Source organism: Balaenoptera physalus (assembly GCF_965194825.1).
Source record: "Balaenoptera physalus genome assembly, chromosome: 1".
In the NCBI taxonomy this organism is placed as follows: Eukaryota; Metazoa; Chordata; class Mammalia; order Artiodactyla; family Balaenopteridae; genus Balaenoptera; species Balaenoptera physalus.
The window spans coordinates 16,020,578-16,041,579 of NC_138882.1; the positions used below are offsets into that span (position 1 = coordinate 16,020,578).

The 21,002-nt window shown below is 36.0% G+C and overlaps 1 protein-coding gene across 2 annotated transcripts in view; it reads right to left on the reverse strand.

The window, feature by feature from the left end:
* The window catches only part of USH2A (usherin), a 794,931-nt gene that overhangs the window by 634,676 nt on the left and 139,253 nt on the right, over window positions 1-21,002 (reverse strand). For both annotated transcript variants that reach the window (XM_082428283.1, XM_082428282.1), the window contains exons 9-10: window positions 20,453-20,648; window positions 17,563-17,693 (exon numbers count right to left, since the gene is read on the reverse strand). In XM_082428283.1, the coding sequence (XP_082284409.1) occupies window positions 17,563-17,693; window positions 20,453-20,648 (327 nt within the window). The remainder of the gene's footprint in view (window positions 1-17,562; window positions 17,694-20,452; window positions 20,649-21,002) is intronic.

Genomic DNA, 21,002 nt, shown 5'->3' on the forward strand with positions numbered 1-21,002 from the left:
GCAGTTCTAAGCAATGCCTGTAACACACTGCTCTCCCCGAGTTGGCACACCACCATGTCACTTCTGTGCTCAAAGATATTCAAGAGCTCCCTAGTGCCTACCTAACAAAGTCCAAATTCCACGATGTGACCCCAATATGCCTCTCTAGTGTCATGTAACACTACTACCATACCTCAGTGATGGCCCCAGAGTCTCTACTGGAAGGGCTTGACGGCAGCAATCTGGATGGCACTGCTGCTCAGGGATTGTTTTGTAGCTACATCTGCATGGCAAAAACACTATTCTTCTTTAGATAATTAACCAATTTGTAATGCTTTATGGAGGACAATGGTAGGAAGAGAAAAGTGATAATGTGGGGTGAGGGGCTTGATATCTGCCAGGCAATGTTTTCTGTCTCCACTGTCCATCTAGTATCATGTTTTCTGCAAATAACAATAGTTTTGCTTCTTTTTTGACATCCGTGATTTTATTTTGTTCATTTTGTACTATTTTCAACCTCTGTTACAGCTTTGAACAGAAGTTATAAGAACACGGATCCTTGTTTTGTTCCTGATCTTACAGGGAAAATGTTTAACGTTTATTTTTAAGTATGATGTTAAGTTTCTTTGAAGATGCCCTTTTCAGATTGAGTAAGTTTTCTTCTGTTTCTAGTATGGAGAGTGTATTTATCATGAAAGTGTTTTGAATTTTTTCAAAAGTTTTTCAACACTTATTGAGATTATTATGAGATTTATGTTGTTTATTGCACTAATTGATTTTCAAATGTTAAACCAGTCTTGCATTTTTGGAATAAATGCCAATCAGTTATGATGCATTACCTTTATTGCATATTTCAGGATACAATTTGCTAAAATATTGTTAAGATATTTTACATCTATGTTCATATAGAACATTTGACTTGTTCAAATGTTATTATATATTTCAGGATTAATACATTACAAGATTCAATTTACTAAATTATATTGTTAAGATATTTTACATCTATGTTCATATGGAACATTTGACTTGTTCAAATGTTATTATATATTTCAGGATTAATACATTTCAGGATTCAATTTGCTAAATTATATTGTTAAGCTATTTTACATCTATGTTCATACGGAACATTTGACTTGTTCAAATGGACTTGTTTTTAAATGTTTTGTCAGGTTATGGGATTAAGGTTAAGTAGCCCTCATTAAACACTTTGGAAAGTACACATTCTTCCTCAGTTTTCTAAAAGAGTTTATGTAGGACTTACATGATTTATTCCTTTATGTTATTGGAGAAGTCACCAATGAAGTCATCTGGGCCTGAAGTTTTCCTTGTTGAAAGGAAATTTGGATTTTGATTACAAATTCAATGTCTTTATAGGAAGCTATTTAGATTTTCTATTTTTTCTTCTGTTAGGTATGTATTAATGTTCTATTTCTTTTTGTGTTAGTTTTATATTAATTTGTCTACTTCACTTAGGATGTCAAATTTCTTAGGAGAGAGTTTTTCATAATATTCATTATGATCCTATATAGGTGTTTGTAGAATGTGCTGTGATGTCCCTTTTTTTTATTTCTGATGTTGGCAACTTGTTTTTCTCTTCTTTCTATTGATCACTTTTTCAATATTATTAATCTTTATGGAAAAAACATGACTACTGAGTTTTTTCATTTTTACTATTGCTTGTCCAATTTCTATTTGGCCAATTTTGTCTTTTCTTTTCCCTTTTGCCTATTTACTCTGTGTTTAGTTTGTTCTTTTTTCCTCCTCATCATCAGTCTTCTGGCTCAGAAAACAATCAGCTTCCCTCAACGTCTGGCTGCTACTTGCTGATGCAGTCATTTTGCTGTTCATCCCCACTTGTCTTTATTGCCTCTCTTACCTGTTTCATAAGAGACTTAAACTATCAGAAAATAAGTGGGTGTGGGGTGGGTGTAGGGAAAGTTGAGTGAGTACAGTTGAATATTGTGGTAAGTAGGTGAAAATGGAGGAAAGGACAGTCACTGATGGTGAAATAGGTTGAGAAAGAAGGAGAAGGAGAAGGCATCACATCGGAATACAAACAACAAAAGAGCTTGGGTTTACATTTCTTCCATGTATTCTAAATATTCAGTTTAAGTTAGGCAATACAAGTCAAAAGAGGCTCCAGAGGAATGAGGGACAATGATTACATGGTCACAGAGTTTGTGAATTTCTCCAAATCCCCAAATAAAAACACAACTGAAAAGCAAAACCAGAAGAAGCCAAGAATAATATTTATAACAGAACTAGGTGACCAACTATCCCTAGAATCCCCCAAAGAGAAGCAAGTGCAAAAAAAACAAGTCACAAGACTTGTATGGCATCAGTGTCAGCATAGGACAAAGCAGATAGAAGTCACAGGGCATCTGACTTTTGAAAGACCTGAAAACTCGAACCCCAAGTGCAGGACACTATTTTGAGAACGGGCGACTACAAATGGGAGGGGTACTGCTGATCCAAAACAAGTGATGGTGAGAGATCTACAGTGGGAATTGAAGGGATTGGAGGAACCTAGCTTCTGGGAACTCTCAAAACTGATGGACCAGGGCACACATCCGTGGCAAGACCCCACGCTGAGGAGACACTACGGAAAGTGGATGGGCAGAATGATGTTTAAAAGAATATGCTTAAAGACAGAAATTCTGAAGCTGGGGTGGGTTTATCACTGGCAATGAAAAAAATTCAATCTTTCCAAAGTTTATTCCTAGATAATAGTAGTAAACAATACATTTCAGGAAGGTTAAATTTCATTTACCAGTCCCTGAGTGATTCGTTCATTCACTATTATGTAACCTTGATTAGCACAGTGCCAAGTACATAGGGGCATCCCCTAAATATTTGTTTACTGACTGGATGAATTATTTAAAAATAATTGTTATAACACTGAAATGAGCTCAGGATGTACTTCAAATGTTAGAGAACTATAAATCACAAGTTCTACTCGGTTGTGGTAGATTTAGTAATATCTGGAATAGGTTCTTAGAAAATATTTACTCCAAATTCTCCTTCATTCAAATGTAAAAATAAAACATATTCACAGTTTTAAAAATATTTGTCTCAAAGAAGGATACATGCCATTTTTAAATATTGAAAATTTTTGAATATACAAACCTATAGCCAACATATGTTTAGTATATTCCAAAGTTGAGTCCTTTGACTGCCTATGACCAAATCAATCAGACCTATAGAAATAAAAGTCCCTGAAGGACAAGCGCAGGAATCTTCATTTTTAAAAATTTCTATTGATGATTCTTATGAACACTAAGATTTAAGAACTAGCTCTTTAAGTACTTGCTACCTATTTTGTCACTGCATTATCAGTTCCTAGGAACTCGCTCTTACTCTCTTTTCTCTGACTTAGTCTTGTACCTCATCGAATTATTGATAGGTCCATCACTGAGCATCAGAGAAACACAGTCTTTCTGAACTGATTTAACATTGGAGCATTTATATTATTAAGCATCTGAATGTAAGTTCTGGAAATAGCCTGGTTTTAGCATTAAAAAAAAAAAGCATCTATGAAATACCTAATCATTTGCAGCTGCTGGTGTTTCTAAGAAAAAAATGCATATATCTCTATTTATCTATGTATGTATGTATCTGCCTATCTATTTATCTACCTGTCTGTCTATCTATCTATCTATCTATCTATTTATCTATCTATCTTTATACAGTATATTCTCCCTGCTAGGAGCTCACTCAGCCCTAAGAAGTGGACCCTGAGAATTACTCCATATTTCTAATACAGACACAATGACTTCTTTCCTTAAGCTTCTGCTTCTCTAGAGAAGAAAAGTCCACACTAATGTAACAGGCTACCTTTGTAAGGTATTCATTCCACTTCAAAAATAAATGAATGTGCAATGGTTTCTGCCACATATAAATGTCACAAATTGGAGAATGCCAGGTGAATAATGTACATCATAATACTTGTTTCCTTTCAAGTGTTTTGTGATACTGCTGTTTATCATCTTGCTCCGCTATCGAAAATATTCATTTGAGAGGAAAAGCTTCCACACTGGTGTAAAACCAAGATGTCTTTTCTTTTCCATTCTACAATGCCTGTCATTTGTCAGGCTGGTATATTTTTATAGCTCCCCTCCCCCTCCAAAAGGCATTTCCGAGAAAGTGCTTTCCAAACTTCACCACCATAATCTCTAAGGAGAGTGCAGAAAGGTAAAATTCTGAAGTATGCTCAAACAAAGTGATAGTAGGAACGGAATACATTTTTTTTTCCTCAATCTTTTGAGTGTTCAAGACGGAAAGCGCGTAAAGAGATTCCCCACATACTGTTGTTCCCAGCAATGGTTACATACTTGAACGGTTTTTTAAGAGGAAGTACTATAATTATAGTCCTTCTGCTTCTCAAAGGGGTATAATTTCATATTGCATCATCCTTTCCCCCTCTGGTTTAGGTCTACTTCGCTCAGAGATTATAAGCTATAACTTGTAAAAGATGCATATGATATATGTCACATCATGTTAAATTAGAGCATTTCATAAATGTCATCTGAATGGCACAACTGTACAGTGTGGTCTTATTGTAATTTGCTGCAAAATTACTAGAGTGGTTATTAACAGGATGGGGTTTTGACTTTATCAAAATGAAAGATCTCACAGTAGCATTTAAAAAAATACTTCTAGCACGAAAAAATACATTCTCCATGTGTTTAGTTAATTTTGTACAGAAATAGGCTTTTAGGAAAGTTAACTCATTTGGTTTAACAATCTTTTTGTTTTATTTTTGTAAAAATGATCAAAGTTGCTGTGAACCTATAGAGCAGTATGCTTGCCTACTGTACTGTTAGTTTATTGAATCAGTGAAAATGTGAATTCCAAATATATTAAGAGATGTTTATCTGAGATGATAAAGAAACTAAATAAATCAGGCTTTTAAAAAGTGCCTTTACAAAATATTCAAAAACAAATACAGTATACTAACACATATATATGGAATCTAAGGGAAAAAAAAAAAAAGGGTCATGAGGAACCTAGTGGCAAGACGGGAATAAAGACACAGACCTACTAGAGAATGGACTTGAGGATATGGGGAGGGGGAAGGGTAAGTTGTGACAAAGTGAGAGAGTGGCATGGACATATATACACTACCAAACGTAAAATAGATAGCTAGTGAGAAGCAGCCACATAGCACAGGGAGATCAGCTCGGTGCTTTGTGACCAGCTAGAAGGGTGGGATAGGGAGGGGGGGAGGGAGGGAGATGCAAGAGGGAAGAGATATGGGAACATATGTGTATGTATAACTGATTCACTTTGTTATAAAGCAGAAACTAACACACCATTGGAAAGCAATTATACTCCAATAAAGATATTTTTTTTTTAAAATTTTAAAAAAATATTCAAATTAATTTATGTGTAAGATAATAACTTGAATCCTTGGTATACGTGAAGCACTAACGGGGCTACATTAACTCCTCAGTATCACCCAAATCTCCATTTGACAATTGTATTGGTTCTAAGAAATTAGTTTGTGACTGAATTATATACGCATTGTTATTTCCTAAATATCTAGGACTTTTTTAATAGTTAGAATTAAATTAATAAGATTTGGAATAACAAGCCCAAAACAAATGGATGTTTCCTTTCTACTTTTGGATAGTGTACATAAATATGCAGTTCAGCAACCTGCTATGGGTTTCTTTTATGTGCCAGGCACTGGAAGAGCCAGTGTTTCTAACCTCAAGTTGGACTTTGGAAACAGATAATACAAGTTTTGAATTTCTGCTCTACCCCATTATTACTTGTGTGATCTTGGAGCTGTTACCTAATTTCTCCAAGGTTCATTGTCCTTAACAACCCAATGGATAAATCGGTAACTGCTTTAACCAACTTTGGTAAGGACTGAATTAATTGACCAAACATCCTTGGCATAATACTTTGTACATGGCAAGTGCAAAACAAATGGAACCTATGAGAGTCTTACTGACTAGTTTCTGTCCTCATGCATTTTTAGCAGTATGTCATCTGTCTGCCAATCTGTCTTACACATTTCACAATGTGGCACTCCTATGCATGGCACCTAAACCGCGTGTGGGTAGATCAAGGTAGAGACCAGTTCTGCAGCGCACCAGGACCTGAAACACTCCCCAGTTCTGCAGAAGACTGGAAGGCCGAGTGCCCTTGCCACGGGTTTGCCCTTGATCCTGGGAGCACACCTGCTTCTGGAAATGCTCAGCACATTGGGTTGGTGCGCCAAGAAGAAAGAAGGCTGGCTATGTTCTGTTCCTGAATAAATCAGTATCATCAAAAACACATAGAAAGGGTCCTTATGATGCACTGACTAATATTTAAAACATACTTACTATATCTAAATAGATAAATTCTAAGTGAAGTAAGTCACACAGAGAAAGAATATCATATGATATCATTCATATGTGGAATCTAGTTTTTTAAAATGATACAAATGAACTTAGTTACAAAACAGAAAAAGACTTACAGATATCGAAAACAAACTTATGGGACTTCCCTGGTGGTGCAGTGGTTAACAATCCACCTGCCAATGCAGGGGACACGGGTTCAAGCCCTGGTCTGGGAAGATCCCATATGCCGCGGAGCAACTAAGCTCGTGCGCCACAACTACTGAGCCTGCGCTCTAGAGACCGCGAGCCACAACTACTGAAGCCCGCGCGCCGAGAGCCCATGCTCCGCAACAAGAGAAGCCACCGCAATGAGAAGCCCCCGCACCACAACGAAGAGTAGCCCCCGCTCTCCGCAACTAGAGAAAGCCCACGCGCAGCAATGAAGACCCAACGCAGCCAAAAATAAATTAATTAATTTTAAAAAAAGAAAACAAACTTATGGTTACCAAAGGGGAAACGTGGAGGGGATTATAAATCAGGAGCTTGGGATGAACATACACACACTACAATATATAAGAAAGATAACCAACAAGGACCTACTGTAGAGCACAGGGAACTCTACTCAATATTCTGTTATAACCTATATGAGAAAAGAATCTGAAAAAGAATGAATATATGTATGTGTATAACTGAATCACTTTGCTGTACACCCGAAACTAACACAATATTGTAAATCAACTATACTCCAATAAAATTTAAAAAAGAAAAAAATGTACTTTTTATTTATCATCCCAAATAAATAAGGTTTTACTTTTTAATCATAATGTATATATGTATACATTATATCTATCTATCCATATATACATACATATACATATATATGTATCGTATGGTGGCTGATCTCGCTAAAAGTCTTAAAATACTCCTAGTTTGAAATTGCCCTCAAGATCTATGATCCCTAAGCTTCGTCCATGCAGTTTTGCTCTTTGCACTTGTCCTCTCGTCTGGGAGCACCTAGAGGGGCAGTGATTATCATCTCACTTGCTTGTCCCTGGGGCCTCTCTCTCATAGGTGCTCATGAACGAGACTTCCATGTTGCATGCAAGCTGGTTCTCCTCCCACCCACGTCCAGGCCTCTTTTGCCAACACGTGCTGACACGGTTGAAGCAGACCACCTTCCGCAGGTGCCTCTGCCACTACACAGGATCCACCCCCAAGCAGGCGCTGCCATCCGTGTTGGTCTGGTAACCCCAAGGTGCTGATGAAGTACTGTATTCTCAGGGATTCTCGTTAAACAGAAGCCACTCTGTTGTGTATGTATAAATAGAAGAAAATATACTTCTCACTGTTGGGCTACCTTCTGTCACATGGGCACCGAGCAGAGATGACAGGTTCCGCATCCTGAGCCATTCTCCTCTTCCCTAGTCCACAGCTGCAGCTGGAAAGTGGCTCCCTCCCCAGGGACTACCTTTGTCCAGCCCTCCATTAAACTAGTGCAGCCATGTGACTTGCTCTCCCCAACAGGATCGTATCAGAAGAGACGTGTGCCTCTTTTGGGCCAAGACCTTTTAAAAGGTGGGAGTTGTTTCTCCACACTGTCTTGTCCTTTCCTAGGGAAAGGCAGAGCTACGGAGTGGAAGAGGCTGTGCTCTGAATTGTCGTATGGAGAAGAGTCACCAGGCAACCAGGAACAGCCGCCTTGGAGGGGTTAGAGGAACAAGAAATAAACTCCTATATTGTTTGGGTCACTAGACATCTCGGGGTCTATTCATTACATCTGCTTAGCTTATCCTACCTACTATCGGTAGCAATGCAATTGCAAACCTTGTTATTACCTCACACTTGTTAGTTAAATCAACAACCGCTTATTACTTAACATGCCTGCCAAAACTATCAGCACTGTTGAATCTGACCTTAAATGCCTGAGGTATTCTTACTCTGCCAAGTTTGTATATCCTGGCCCTTGGGATGAGTTCATTCCCAAGGAGGTGCCAGATGTGTCCAAATATGTGGTACTCAACTTAGACTGAGGCTGGGAACGTCACCGCGGTCGCAGCTTCGTCTATTTCACCTTCAGTTTACCACAAATTTGAATCTTGGATAACTTCTTCAGAATGAGCCTTTCCACCAAGCTCAGCTCCATTTCCTCCTTCTCTTTGCATGTGCACCCCAACACCTTTATCCCTATCTTTGTATCTGGCCCTCTACATTCTCAGGTTGATCACTTATCACTCAGCTTACCAGCTGCAAGAGAAATGTTACTACCCATCTCTCCTTAAGTCTCTGAACGAGGTACCACATGACTTATGACCAAATCTTCATGTCTTTCTTAAAGCTCCACATAAACTCCCCACCTTTCAAATCCTTCGCCATCCTAATGCTTACAGCCAATCCCCATACATCATACTATTCAAGGTCAGTCTCCTTATAGGCCGAAGAAACCTGTGCATTACTTCTCTTTGTACACTTTAATATTGGGGTAACACAAAATATAAGGCAATATGTTTCTGGACTTTTGGATATGTTGTGGTAATTAATGACAAATACTTAGTTCTGAGCAGAGGAGAAAGAGTTGATGAACTGCAGGAAATGGGACATTATGCAGAGAAATTATATCCTGCTCCATTTTTTAATGTATTTCCTTGACAATTATCACCCTGGCAGAACAATCAATTTTCACAAGTAGGATTCTTATTCCTTATGATTCCATCTTCCATGGGTCGAATCTGGAAATACTTCCGTCACTGATGCCTTTCCATTTCATCTAATTCATCTCAACCACTCGACTCCTGCCTTATTAATTTATTTTTTAATGTCTCTTAATCATTTCTCTCTCTTCTGGCTCTATTACAGCCGTTTATTGATGCCTTCTTGAGTATTACAATCAACCATTCTTCTCTCTTTTTATAAAATTACAACTATATTTTGGTTTTCAGCCAACTTTTAGATTCCTTCATTCACTGTTTTTTATTTCCATTGTTTTAAAAAAATGGCTTAGGTTAAATCTTCTGATTTCGAGGACATAGTTTAGGGTACACCTTGACTGCAATTTAACAGGGGCTCAGCATTGTGGAAAACTTAGAAAAGCACTTGACTTTAAGGTGGAATTCAGAGGACAGGAGAGAGTGAATCCACCCCTGACCAAGTGTGTGCAGAAGGACACACTCACACTTACCACCCCCCAACACAGATCCACATCCAGATTCTTTTCTCTATGCATCTTTGATAGACAGTTTTTTAGCAACTTGGTTTTTAAAGACTGGTCCACAGACAGCAATGAGGGATCACCTGGAAACTTTCACAAATACAGAATCGTAGTCCCTGCTCAAGACTTTCTGAATCAGAATCTGTCTTTGAAAAAGCATCTGAGAGATTCACATGCCCATTAAAGTTTGAGAAGAATTGCGCTGGCTGACCTCCTACATCTTGTCTGTTGTGGCTTCACTCTCACGGTTTCCTCAGCCAGGTCCAAGAACACAGCAAAGTAAAGGAGACAGAAGGGAAGAGAGATTGAGAAAATCCCAAGCAGAAAAGCACTCAGACAGCATTGCTTGAATGCCTTCTGCATGAGGCAGGCCATACGTTAGGGCCTTTCTCTCAAATGTCCTCACCACATCAGCATCACCTGTGCACGTGGCTAGAGCAGGTGGTCCAGGAACCCCAGCAAACACACGAAGGGCAAGGGTAGTGAAGGGGAAGGTCAGAGACAGACAGTTTCTTCCCACGCTGGCTCAGGAACAGCCTGGAATCTCTACATAAATGTACTTTAAGTATGACCTTCATAGGTCCTTCCCCAAACACCTTAAAATATTTTTTTAAAGCATCATCCAGTCCTGGGGCTCTATCTGGTTCTTCTGGACCTAAGTCCCACTAGATAAGGAAAAGGGAAAGAACGTTCAACTTCCAACTCAGGATAGATATCCAACAACTCAGGCACTGAGTGCAAAGGAAACAAGGAGGAAGTGCAGTGACATTTTGGGAAACACATTATGCGTATCTCTACTATTAGCCAAGGCTGCTCGTAAGATGAATGGATTTATTTTCCCCAGTGCAGTAATTTTTTTTTTTTTTTTTTGGCCCAGATATATCTTTTGGGTACTGAAAGCTCTCCCTTTAAAGATACATAAACAAAACAAAAAGTAAACAGATACACTCCCACATACAATTTAAAGGTATATATGGATGCCCTAAAACTCATCCATGGTAGCCCTAGGGATCCCAGGACTCTATATTAAGGATTCCTCAATAATAATAATGACTCTTCTCCGTTTTCTCCTAATAATATTAATATTATTATGTGCTCTAGATGATCTATGACTTTGATGGTCTTGACTTTGGCATCAGCAATTTTAGGGTTTAGTGACTCAGAGCATTACTTCATGCCATTTTCAAGATCTTGGCATTCACAAGAGGAACAATTACAATATTTCCTGTGGAAGAATAAGGCAAACATGCCATACCTTATGAGACTGGATGGAGTTTCAAATGACAACTGCCAAAGGGGAAGTTTCCTTTCAGAACACAGAATGCCCAGCACAGTCACTCAGGCCATTTGGGGCTGGCTTGGTTCCTAAGTTATTATAACAAAATGAGACTTGAACTACTGCCTAATTTCCTTGTATGCTCCCTAATATTATTAAGGATTGTAATTGCATGAATTTTAAAAAATGTGCTTGAATTTAATTTTACAGTTTATAATTCTGACATTGTTGACAGCTTTTTTAGTGTCTATTCTGTTATCCCGTTGAAAATGACGGTAAGCATTTTTAGAAATCTTTTATAACATTATTTAGGCAAAGGTGTACTTAACACTATATTTCCACATATAATAATAATCCATATACTTTGTGTCTGTATGTGGAGCATGAGAAAACAAAATAAAAATTAGGTAAAATGTAAATGTGATTTAGAGATGGAGAATGTAGAGGTTTTAAATTCATGAAAGTGTTCTATCACTGTATCTACCTTCAGATTCCTATATGTAGCTCTTTCTGGCTACATGTCAGATTTCATAAAAATTCTCTTCATTTTTTTCTGACTATAAAAATTATCAACAAAGCAAATTAGTCAGAAAAAAAGAAAAAACAATGTTTTTAAAACAAAGAAAAATGTTAATTTTTAAAAACATCTTTCCTTTCATGCATTTTTAAATTAGATTTTTGTACATAGAAAATGACACACAGAAGCATCTTTTAAAAAAAGCCTTTTCTATTCTTGTCTCTCTTTTTCTCCTATTCTCACTCCTGAGATCAAAGTCCATGTTGTAATATATACTTTGTACATTGTAATATGTCCGTACTTTTTTTCCTCTTACTACTGAATAAAATTCCATTGAGTGGATATATTACATTTTATTTATCCACTCATCAGTTAATGGACATTTGGATTATTTCTACATTTTGACTATTATGAATAAAGCAGCAATGAACATTCATGAATAAGATTGTGTGAGGATATATTTTTCCTTTTTGCTTGGATATATAGCAAGGAGTTAAAGTGCGGAGTCATACAGTAACACTGTATTTAATATTTTGAGGAACACCAGACTGTTTTCCAAAGTGGGTGCACATTTTACATTCCCACCAGTAGTCTGTGGGAATTCCTCTTTCTCCACATCCTCATCAAGATGTGTTACTATCTGTACCTTTAATGATAGCTATCTACGTGAGTTTGAAGTGGTGTCTCATGGTGCTTCTGATTTGCATTTCTCCTAAGACAAATAATGTCCACAGCATTTTTTCATATGCTTATTTGCCATTTGTATATCTTCCTTGGAGAATTGTCTATTTAGATCCTTTACTCATTTTTTAATTGAATTGTCTTTTAATTATTGAGTTGTAAAGTTTTTCTACAGACACTAGAGACAAGTCTCTTATTGGCTATATGCTTTGCAAATATTTTCTCCCATTTTTTGGGTTGTTTTTTCATTTTCCTGATAGTGTCCTCTGTAAAACAAGTGTTTTAAATTTTAATGAAGTCCAATTTATCCATTCTTTTGTTGCTTGTGCTTTTGGTGTCATATCTAAAAAGTCACCGACTAATCTAAGGACATGAAGATTCACATCTCTATTTTCTTCTAAGAGTTTTATGGTTTTAGCTCTTACATTTTATTCTTTGCTCCATTTTGAGTTAATTTTTGTATAAGGTATGAAGTAGGGAATCCAACTTCATTTTTTGCATATCAGTATCATTTATTGAAAAGACCATTGTTTCTTCATTTGTCTTGGCACTCTTGTTAAAAATCAACTGACTGTAAAAGTAATGGTTAATTTCTAGACTCTCAACTCTATTACAGTGATCTGGGTATCTCTCCTCAAGCCACATCACACTGTCTTGATCACAACATTATAGTAAATTTTAAAATTGAGAAGTGTGAATCTTCCAACTCTCTTCTTCTTTTTCAAGACTGTTTTGGCCTTTTTTGAGTGCCTTGAATTTTAATATGAATTTTAGGATCATCGTATAAATGTCTGCAAAGAAGCCAGTTGGGCCTTTAACAAGACTGTGTTGAATCTATAGACCAACTGCCATCTTAGCAAAATTAAGTCTCTGATACATGAATACAGGATGTTTTTCCATTTATTTAGCTCTTCTTTAATTTCTTTCAACAATATTTTGCAGTGTTCAGAATAAAAGTTTTGGACTTATTTTATTAAATATATTCCTAAGCATTTTATTATTTTGATGCTATTTAAATAAAGTTGTGTTCTTAATTTCATTTTCAGATTGTTCATTGCAAGTACATAAAAATACCACTGATTTCTGTGTATTGATCATGTATTCTGCAAACTTGTTGAAACTTATTAGCTCTGATAGACAGTATTTTAATAAATTTGATAGGGACAGAGTAAAGGGACAAAGTAGGTGATTAAATAGTTAATCCCACTAGCGGATTTTAAGGAGAGAAAAAAGTATGGGAGACATCTGTAAGTTAATGATCACTCAAGAAAGCTGGTTTACTTAACCACAAAACCAAACAGGCTTGCTAGCAACAAAACCATGCAACAGAAGCATGAGACATGCCCCCCCAAAATAAAACAATGGTGGCATGAGACCCACATCCTGCCCAGTGAGTTCAGTAAGTTCATGATTCCTTGGACATGCTCCTCTGTGCACACTAAAGAAAATAAAAGGAAAAGGTGACATTATACTAAAACCTGAGATGATTTACCATTTTTAGCATATGTTACCGCCTTTTTGCTCATTTCCATTGCGCCATGACAGTCCCGGCTTGACCATGTAGGGACAAAAAAGTCCCCCACCTGACATGGAGGAGGAACTGATGATGGAAGCCTGATGTCTACCCAAGAAAAAGGAAGAAGGTGGTCTTTCCCCCACTTCTCTCTTTTCCTTTGATTGTAAAACTGTCGCCCACTAAGTTCTTGGGGCACGGCACCCTCTCATTAGCCCGCTTGTAAGCCTCACAATCTTCCTATTCTAAAAACTCCCTTCTTATCTATCACTTTGCCTCTCACTGAATTCTTTCTGCACTGAGACATAAAGAACTGGAGCTCCTCAGAGCCACCCAAAACACCACCTAGCGGTTTCAGATTCCTTGGAATCTTGGGATTTTTTACCTACGTGATCATGTTATATACAAAGACAGATAGTTTTACTTCTTCCTTTTCAATCTGGATGACTTTTATTTCATTTTCTTGCCTAATTTCCCTGGTTAGAACCTGCAGTACAATGTTGAATAGAATATTGCCTTATTCCTGATCTTAGGGAGAGAGCATTAAGTTTTTCACTGAAAGTTTTCATTTATAAGTAGGAGGTCAGCTGTAGGTAGGTATTGTGTAGATGTTTGTTTTCAAGTTGAGGAAATTCTCCTCCATTACTAGTTTTCTGAGAGTGTTTATCATGAATTGGTGTTAAATTTTGTTAAATACTATTACAGTATTATAATCAGGTGCCTTTTTTCTTTAGCCAGAAAATAAGGTGATTGTATTGTTTGATTTTCAAATACTGAAACAGAATGCTTTCCTGGAACACAACCACCTTAGTCTTTGTGTTTAATTATTTTAAAACACTGCTGAATATCTATTTGCCAAAATTTTGTTTAAAACTTTGGCCTCTCAATTCATGAATGATATTGGTTTGTGGTTTTCTTTCATGCACTGTTGCTGTCTTGTTTGCTATCAGGATAATATTTTCGTTCATTTAACTTTCAGTTGGTTTATTAGACCATTTACATTGAATGGTATTATTGTTATATTAAGGTTTAATAAGTCTGCCATTTTATTTTTTGGTTTTTATTTATTCTATCTGTTTTTCAGTCTCTATTTACTTTCTCCCTATATTATTATAGGTTATTTGAACATATTTTATTTTATTATTTCTTTATTTTTTTACATGAACATATTTTAGAATTCCATTTTGATTTATCTGTGGTGTTCTTGAATATATCATCCTTATAATAAGCCTTTTTAGTTGTTGTCTAGATATTACATTATATACACAGATATCAAAGTCTGGTAGTTTTTTTATTTTACCAATTCTAGTTAAGTATAGAAAAATTACTTCCCCTTATATTTCTTACCCTCTCCATTTTTGATATAATTGTTTTAAATATCTCCTCTAATATATGGAGAACCACATTAGATAGTGATGTAATTTTTACTTCAACCGTCAAAAAATTTTAAAAACTCAAAGAGAAGGGGGAAAATGTGTCATATTTAGCCATATTTTAACTCTGATGTTTTTTATGCCTTCCTGATGTTTCAAGATTCCTTCATTTATCATTTCCTGTTTAGAGAAGTTTCTTCAGCCAAACTTTAGAGTAGGTATATGCTGGAGACAAATGGATGGATGCTTTAAAATCTTTGCATGATAATTCTAACATCTATATCACCTTGATGCTGGTATTGTTAATTGTCTTTTTTCATTACATTTGATATTATCCTAGTTCTTGTAATGATAAGTGAAATTTTATTGGAACCTGGACATTTTGGTGTTATAAGACTCTGAATCTTACTTAAGTCTTGCTTTAACAGTCAGGCCTCCTATGAAACTCTTCTGGTGAGTGAAGAGAGGATGTTGCCTCATTATTGTCTGGTAGGAATAGAAGTCAAGGTTCTCCACTCTGGCTCCACTGACTCAGTAGGGGAGGGTCTCCTTGTTACCACTGGGCAGGACTTTGGGTTCTGACTCTCCACTAGGACTCTGAAAACACTGCCCTAGCTGGGAGGGGAGAAACACCTCCATCTCAAGGAGATCTCAAAGAATGTTTACCTATATTGATGACATCAATGATCAGAGAGGTCCTACCTTCTGAAATGTCATTGCCCTGGGTATGTTCATGTACATTTCCACCCCAAAATTAGATCCACCCCATGAGAGCTGGAGAAAGAGATCCAGAGCCAGTAGTGTACTGGAGCCATCTCCACTGTATGATAAAACCATTCTTCCCAAATTCATATTTGGTGACATCTCATTGGTAGCTTAAAATTGACGATGTGGGCTTTTTATTTTTCTCAGATACTCCAGTGTTAAATATTTACAAGCACAGAATTACTAAAACTGTCTCCTATCCCAATAAAATGGACTTGAAATAGAAATTTGAGAAAAATTAGGTTTTAATTTCTTGCATACTTGAGTTGTAGAATTGAGGGACAAATCTGCTACACTTTACTTCATATGGGTAATGACATATAAATGAAACTTTGGGAGGTGTAACTTTAGTTCACAGTTTTTCAGTACTATATACCAAAATTACTTTACCTTAGATCTTCAGGGAGAAAACGTATTTAAGTGAAAAATTTAAGGAATGCTTAGATTATTATAATAACCATTCTAAATGACCATCTGACTATGAGATTAGTGCTCAGACTAATTCACTTAACACTTATTAAATTCACTTAACACTTATTAAATAAGTATTTATGGGGTGCTTATTATGTGACTGAAACTGTACTGTTTGTGTTGGACAGAGAGAAGACAAAGAAGTAAATAAGTTAATTTACTTAATTTGCTGAAGTAAATAAATTTGCTTAATTAAATAAATTTGCTTAATTAAATAAAGGCTACAATGAAAATAACATGGGATGATGTAAAATACAGTGATTTGAGAATGTTCTACAACTGGGTGATCAGTGAAGAAATCTCAAAAGATATATCAATCTTTGAATTGAGACTTGAATAACAAGCAAAAGACATCCATGTTGAAAATTCAGGGCAAATGTGTAAGGGTGAGATGTGTAAAGACAGTCAGATTTTACTAGTCAACACATATAAAACTGTAATATGACTCTCTCAGAAAATAGTGCCTCAATATCACAATATAAAAACAGTAGAGATTGCCTTTTTAGTTATTTTTCTACCTCCCAGCTTTCCAAGGAAGCATATCACACACTATGGTTAATCTGAAGGTCTTCAAATCCATATTAGCTCACTTTATATTTGGCTTTTATTTGTTAAAACAGTTTTTAATGCATGCTCCAAGTTATATGACAAATATATTTTGCCTTGAAATTATTATCATTCCATCGTAACTTAAAAATATTTTTTTTTCTTTAACCAGATTGTGGTTTATGCTCTTGGCCACTGCATTCTCAACTATTTGCAAGAGAATATGTAATTATTAAAAATTAATACAATCATTGAATTGATTCTTCAAGGTAAATTTGCCTTTTATCTACTTTCATGTGGTAATATTATCAGAACAGGTAAAAAGCTCTAGCTGAAGACAGCACATTTAAGTATAGAGCTGCTTTTCCTGATGTATAATACAGTTACAATCTGTGTTCATGTAGGTCAGACATCAATATTTGTGATGTTGGTAATTAAAATTAATAAAATGATAAAAACCCATTGTACTGTTAGATAGAGAAAAGGTTAAAAGAAATTTAGACCAGAGCTATCATAATTTCCATTTGGATCTATGTGTAAGTGACTTTTGCTATACTATCTTCTACGGAATTTGGGAGGAACACTGTTCTTGTTTACTTAATATCACTTATTAATATTAATTCACCAGTAATTCCAAGACACATACTTAACTTACTTCATTGTTTACTTGGAACCCCCAGCTTCCAAGTTTTTTGACAACTGTAAAATGGACCGCCCAAGTAGCCTTATATTTTATATTGATATGAAAAGTTGCACAGAAACACTCCGAAAGCAACCACCTCTTTGAAATGTGAGCACACACACAGAGGACTTCCTGATATAGCCCTCAGTATCACTGATAGACCATCTCCTAAATTAGTTTCTGGAAGAGAACAATTCTTTCCCTTCAATAGTGAGAACTCACCTGATCGCACAGGAAGCTATTGTTTCTAGTGCCAACTTTATCACAGTCACAGGGTTTGCAAACATCTATGGAGGAAGGATCTGCACCAACTTGTCGGAAAAAGTAGTCCTTACACAGCTCACAGTTTTTCCCTGCGTCGGGGAAAGGTTATGCATTATGACTTCCAATTCATTAAAATCAGCTGCATAATTCAAAATTAAAGACTGTATTCCTTTGAGGAAATTCTATAATTTTAGGGATGTCCATTTTAATGCACCTTTCATCTCTACCTGCCAATTTAGTGATCCACAGCATATGAAACAATGAACCTGTTACAAACTGTGCTCTACTTCATTAAACTCCCATCTGTTATATAATATCACACTTCTAAAAAGCTGTGCTTTGTAGCGGCCCATACATTTTGAAAGAGTTTGTTTCCAAACTTAAATTTTTTATTTCTAGGACCAGGTACTGAATCTAAATCAACTATGTGAAATTTCTACATTCGTGGTAGATGATAGCTCTACAGTTGGAAGCAAATAAGCATATATTATTCAAATATTTTTCCAGAACTAAATCTTATAAAATAGAAGACTGCTTTTAATGTAATTTACTATTTCATAGTTAATGTGATTAAAAGCAAATACTTCTGTTAGTACTTATGGCCATTATTTTTCATTTCAAATATCAAAATAGAATTTTATATTTAGCTACATCAAATAAATTTCATATTAAATATTAGAATATCTTGACACATTAGAAATATGAGGTAATTCCTATTGTTTACAATTTTTTATTCAGAAAATTTCCCTTTCCATTTTATATAAGAAAGCAATCTAAACTACAGGGAGTTTCTAAACTAAATGTGAGTAGCATATCAGATCACTGAAACTGAAATAAAACTGAAGGCTATCAATTCCCCGTTTAAACATGATGCACTCTTCCTCAAATATTGCTGAAACTGGCCCAATATTAGAAAACTATGAAAACAACTTAATCAAATGAAAAACTCACACTCTAATGGATCTTGGCTGTGGACAAATTAAATGGATTTATAATATGCCTAGAATATTTCCATTTCTATATGCTGAGGACTCCCAAATTTATATCTCCAATCTAGAAATCTCTCCTTTATTTATCATTCAATGAACATTTATTTAGTGATTACCATGTTCCAAACTCTGTGCTAAGGGCTGAGGAAAATACAAACTTCACCCTTTTCACAGAGTTACCTTATAGTCTAGCAGGTAAGATGAATCCTAATTAAATTATTACAGGAATAAATATATATTTACAAACTGTGATAACCATAAGATGCCACTAAAGTATATAGATTATACTGATCCTCTCTGAAGCATCATGGAAGGCTTTCTTTAAGAAAGGAGCTTCAGAACTGTGTTTCTGACTGACCCAAAGAGAGTTTCTTCTTTGTTTCTTGGAAACACACAGTGAACTTGTCCAAAACAGAACTTGCCATCTTCTCCCTCAATTTGATCCTCCTGTATTTCCTATCTCAATGGCTGGTACCAACGTTGACCGTGTTGCTCAAACTGGAATGTTAGGCATAAGTCTTGACTCTTCTTCCTTCCCTTACCTACACTCTGCACCTTGCTCGGAAAATGCTGTCACTGTCTACCCTAAGTGTCTATTGGATCCGCTCATCTCTATCCACACCACCTTAAATGTTTTCCCACATTATTTCTCATCTGGACCATTGCAATATCTGACTAACATTTTTTCCCAAACCACTTTTGACCCTCTCCAATCCATTCTCCACTTTATAACCAGATGGGTCTTTAAAAAACACAAAATTCCTTTCCTTAAGTGCCCTTAAGTGGCATCTCCTTAACCTTAGGATAGAAGCCAATCTCTTTATCATGGCTTAGAGAGCCCTCCAGTGTCTGGGCTCTGCCTTTCTTCCTAGTGCCTTTTCTAACAATCAGCCATTTGCACTTTCATCAGTTCTTCAAGGGCACCATGTTTCTCTCTCCTCTAGGCCATTGTACAACTGTTTCTCTTACTGGAAAACTTCATTCACGCTCCTAATCCCCAACCTCACTCCTTCACCTGGTTAACTCCTACTATACTTCCCCATTTTAGCACTCATCAGACAACTTTTTAATTGTTCCTTTAATAGGGTGCCTTTACCACCATGTAATAATCCATACAAAGACAAGAAAATTCATCATCTTGTTAATCCTTATATTCCCAGCACCTAGCCAAGAGCCTGTCCCACTTTAGGTTATCAGTAATTATCTAACAAATTCATTCATGCTTCAGAGCAGCACACTTTCAAACCCATCAGACTTGGGCCATTATACTCTAAAAATTCAGACATTGTCTATTTCTGCTTTTAACATATCAGCCTTTCAGAAAATAGTAATTTTTCAATGACTAGTCAAAATGCTGGATGGTTTTAGGGACAAGACTCTTATAATTATTTTATGAATTTAATGAACATTTTTAAAAACAGTATTCCCTGATTACTAGAGTCCATGCCAAATCTGAATGATTGTAAACCTCTCTACATGGGAATCCAGACATAATGGAAGATCAGGGGTCACACAGAAAACTTATTTCAAGGATATATATACTCAGAATAATACAGTAATTCCTGATGTATCCAAAATATATTCATGATCTAATCAAATGAAGTGAACTTATTTAAAAAAAAAAAAACATTTTCCTGAAAATATATAGTCTAAGACTAGAGTGTTATATCTGAAAACTACCTAATCATTTGGAACAAGAAGATTCAGTAAACCAGAGTAGTTTTCGAACTTAATGGTATGAAAGCACTTTCTTAAATAAGATAGCAATAACATAACTTAAAATAATATGCATTATATATAGAAGCAGATGGGCTTCAAGACCAAGTCAGCGTCTGTTATTTGTGTTATTTGCTGGTTACCTGTAGTGTTATGCTCACAGTCATCACAAACTCCTCCACCTCCTCTGTGGTGTTCAAATGGAAAGGGATCCACTGAGATGTTGTAGTGGCAGCTTCTGGAATGGCTGTTGCATTCACAGGGTTTACAATTGAAGGTGTGAACTTGATCACTTTGGCGAAAAGGCTTGTCATTATAAAGAGGCAGGCAGTGATCACACTAGAACAATAAAGTAATATCAGAATGATAAATATATAAAGTTGTGCTTTGTTTCTTCTTATTTACATATCCGGCACTTTCACTAGGTACAAAGCTAATATCAAAGAGTTGAAAGCCAGCAACTATTGTATTTTTAAAAGTGTTTTATAAATCAGAAATTATCATATCACAGTCATGGTAGTGCAGAATTGTAAAAGTGACAATGCAAGCTGAAACCATGTAAAGTGATCTTAATAACCAATGGGGAAAATTATGATTGTTCCACAATCTGAAATTTTTTGTGAAAACATTAAAAGCTTGACTTCCAAGTCCTGGTTCCACAAGTAAAGAACTTGGAATTGCCACTCCATCATA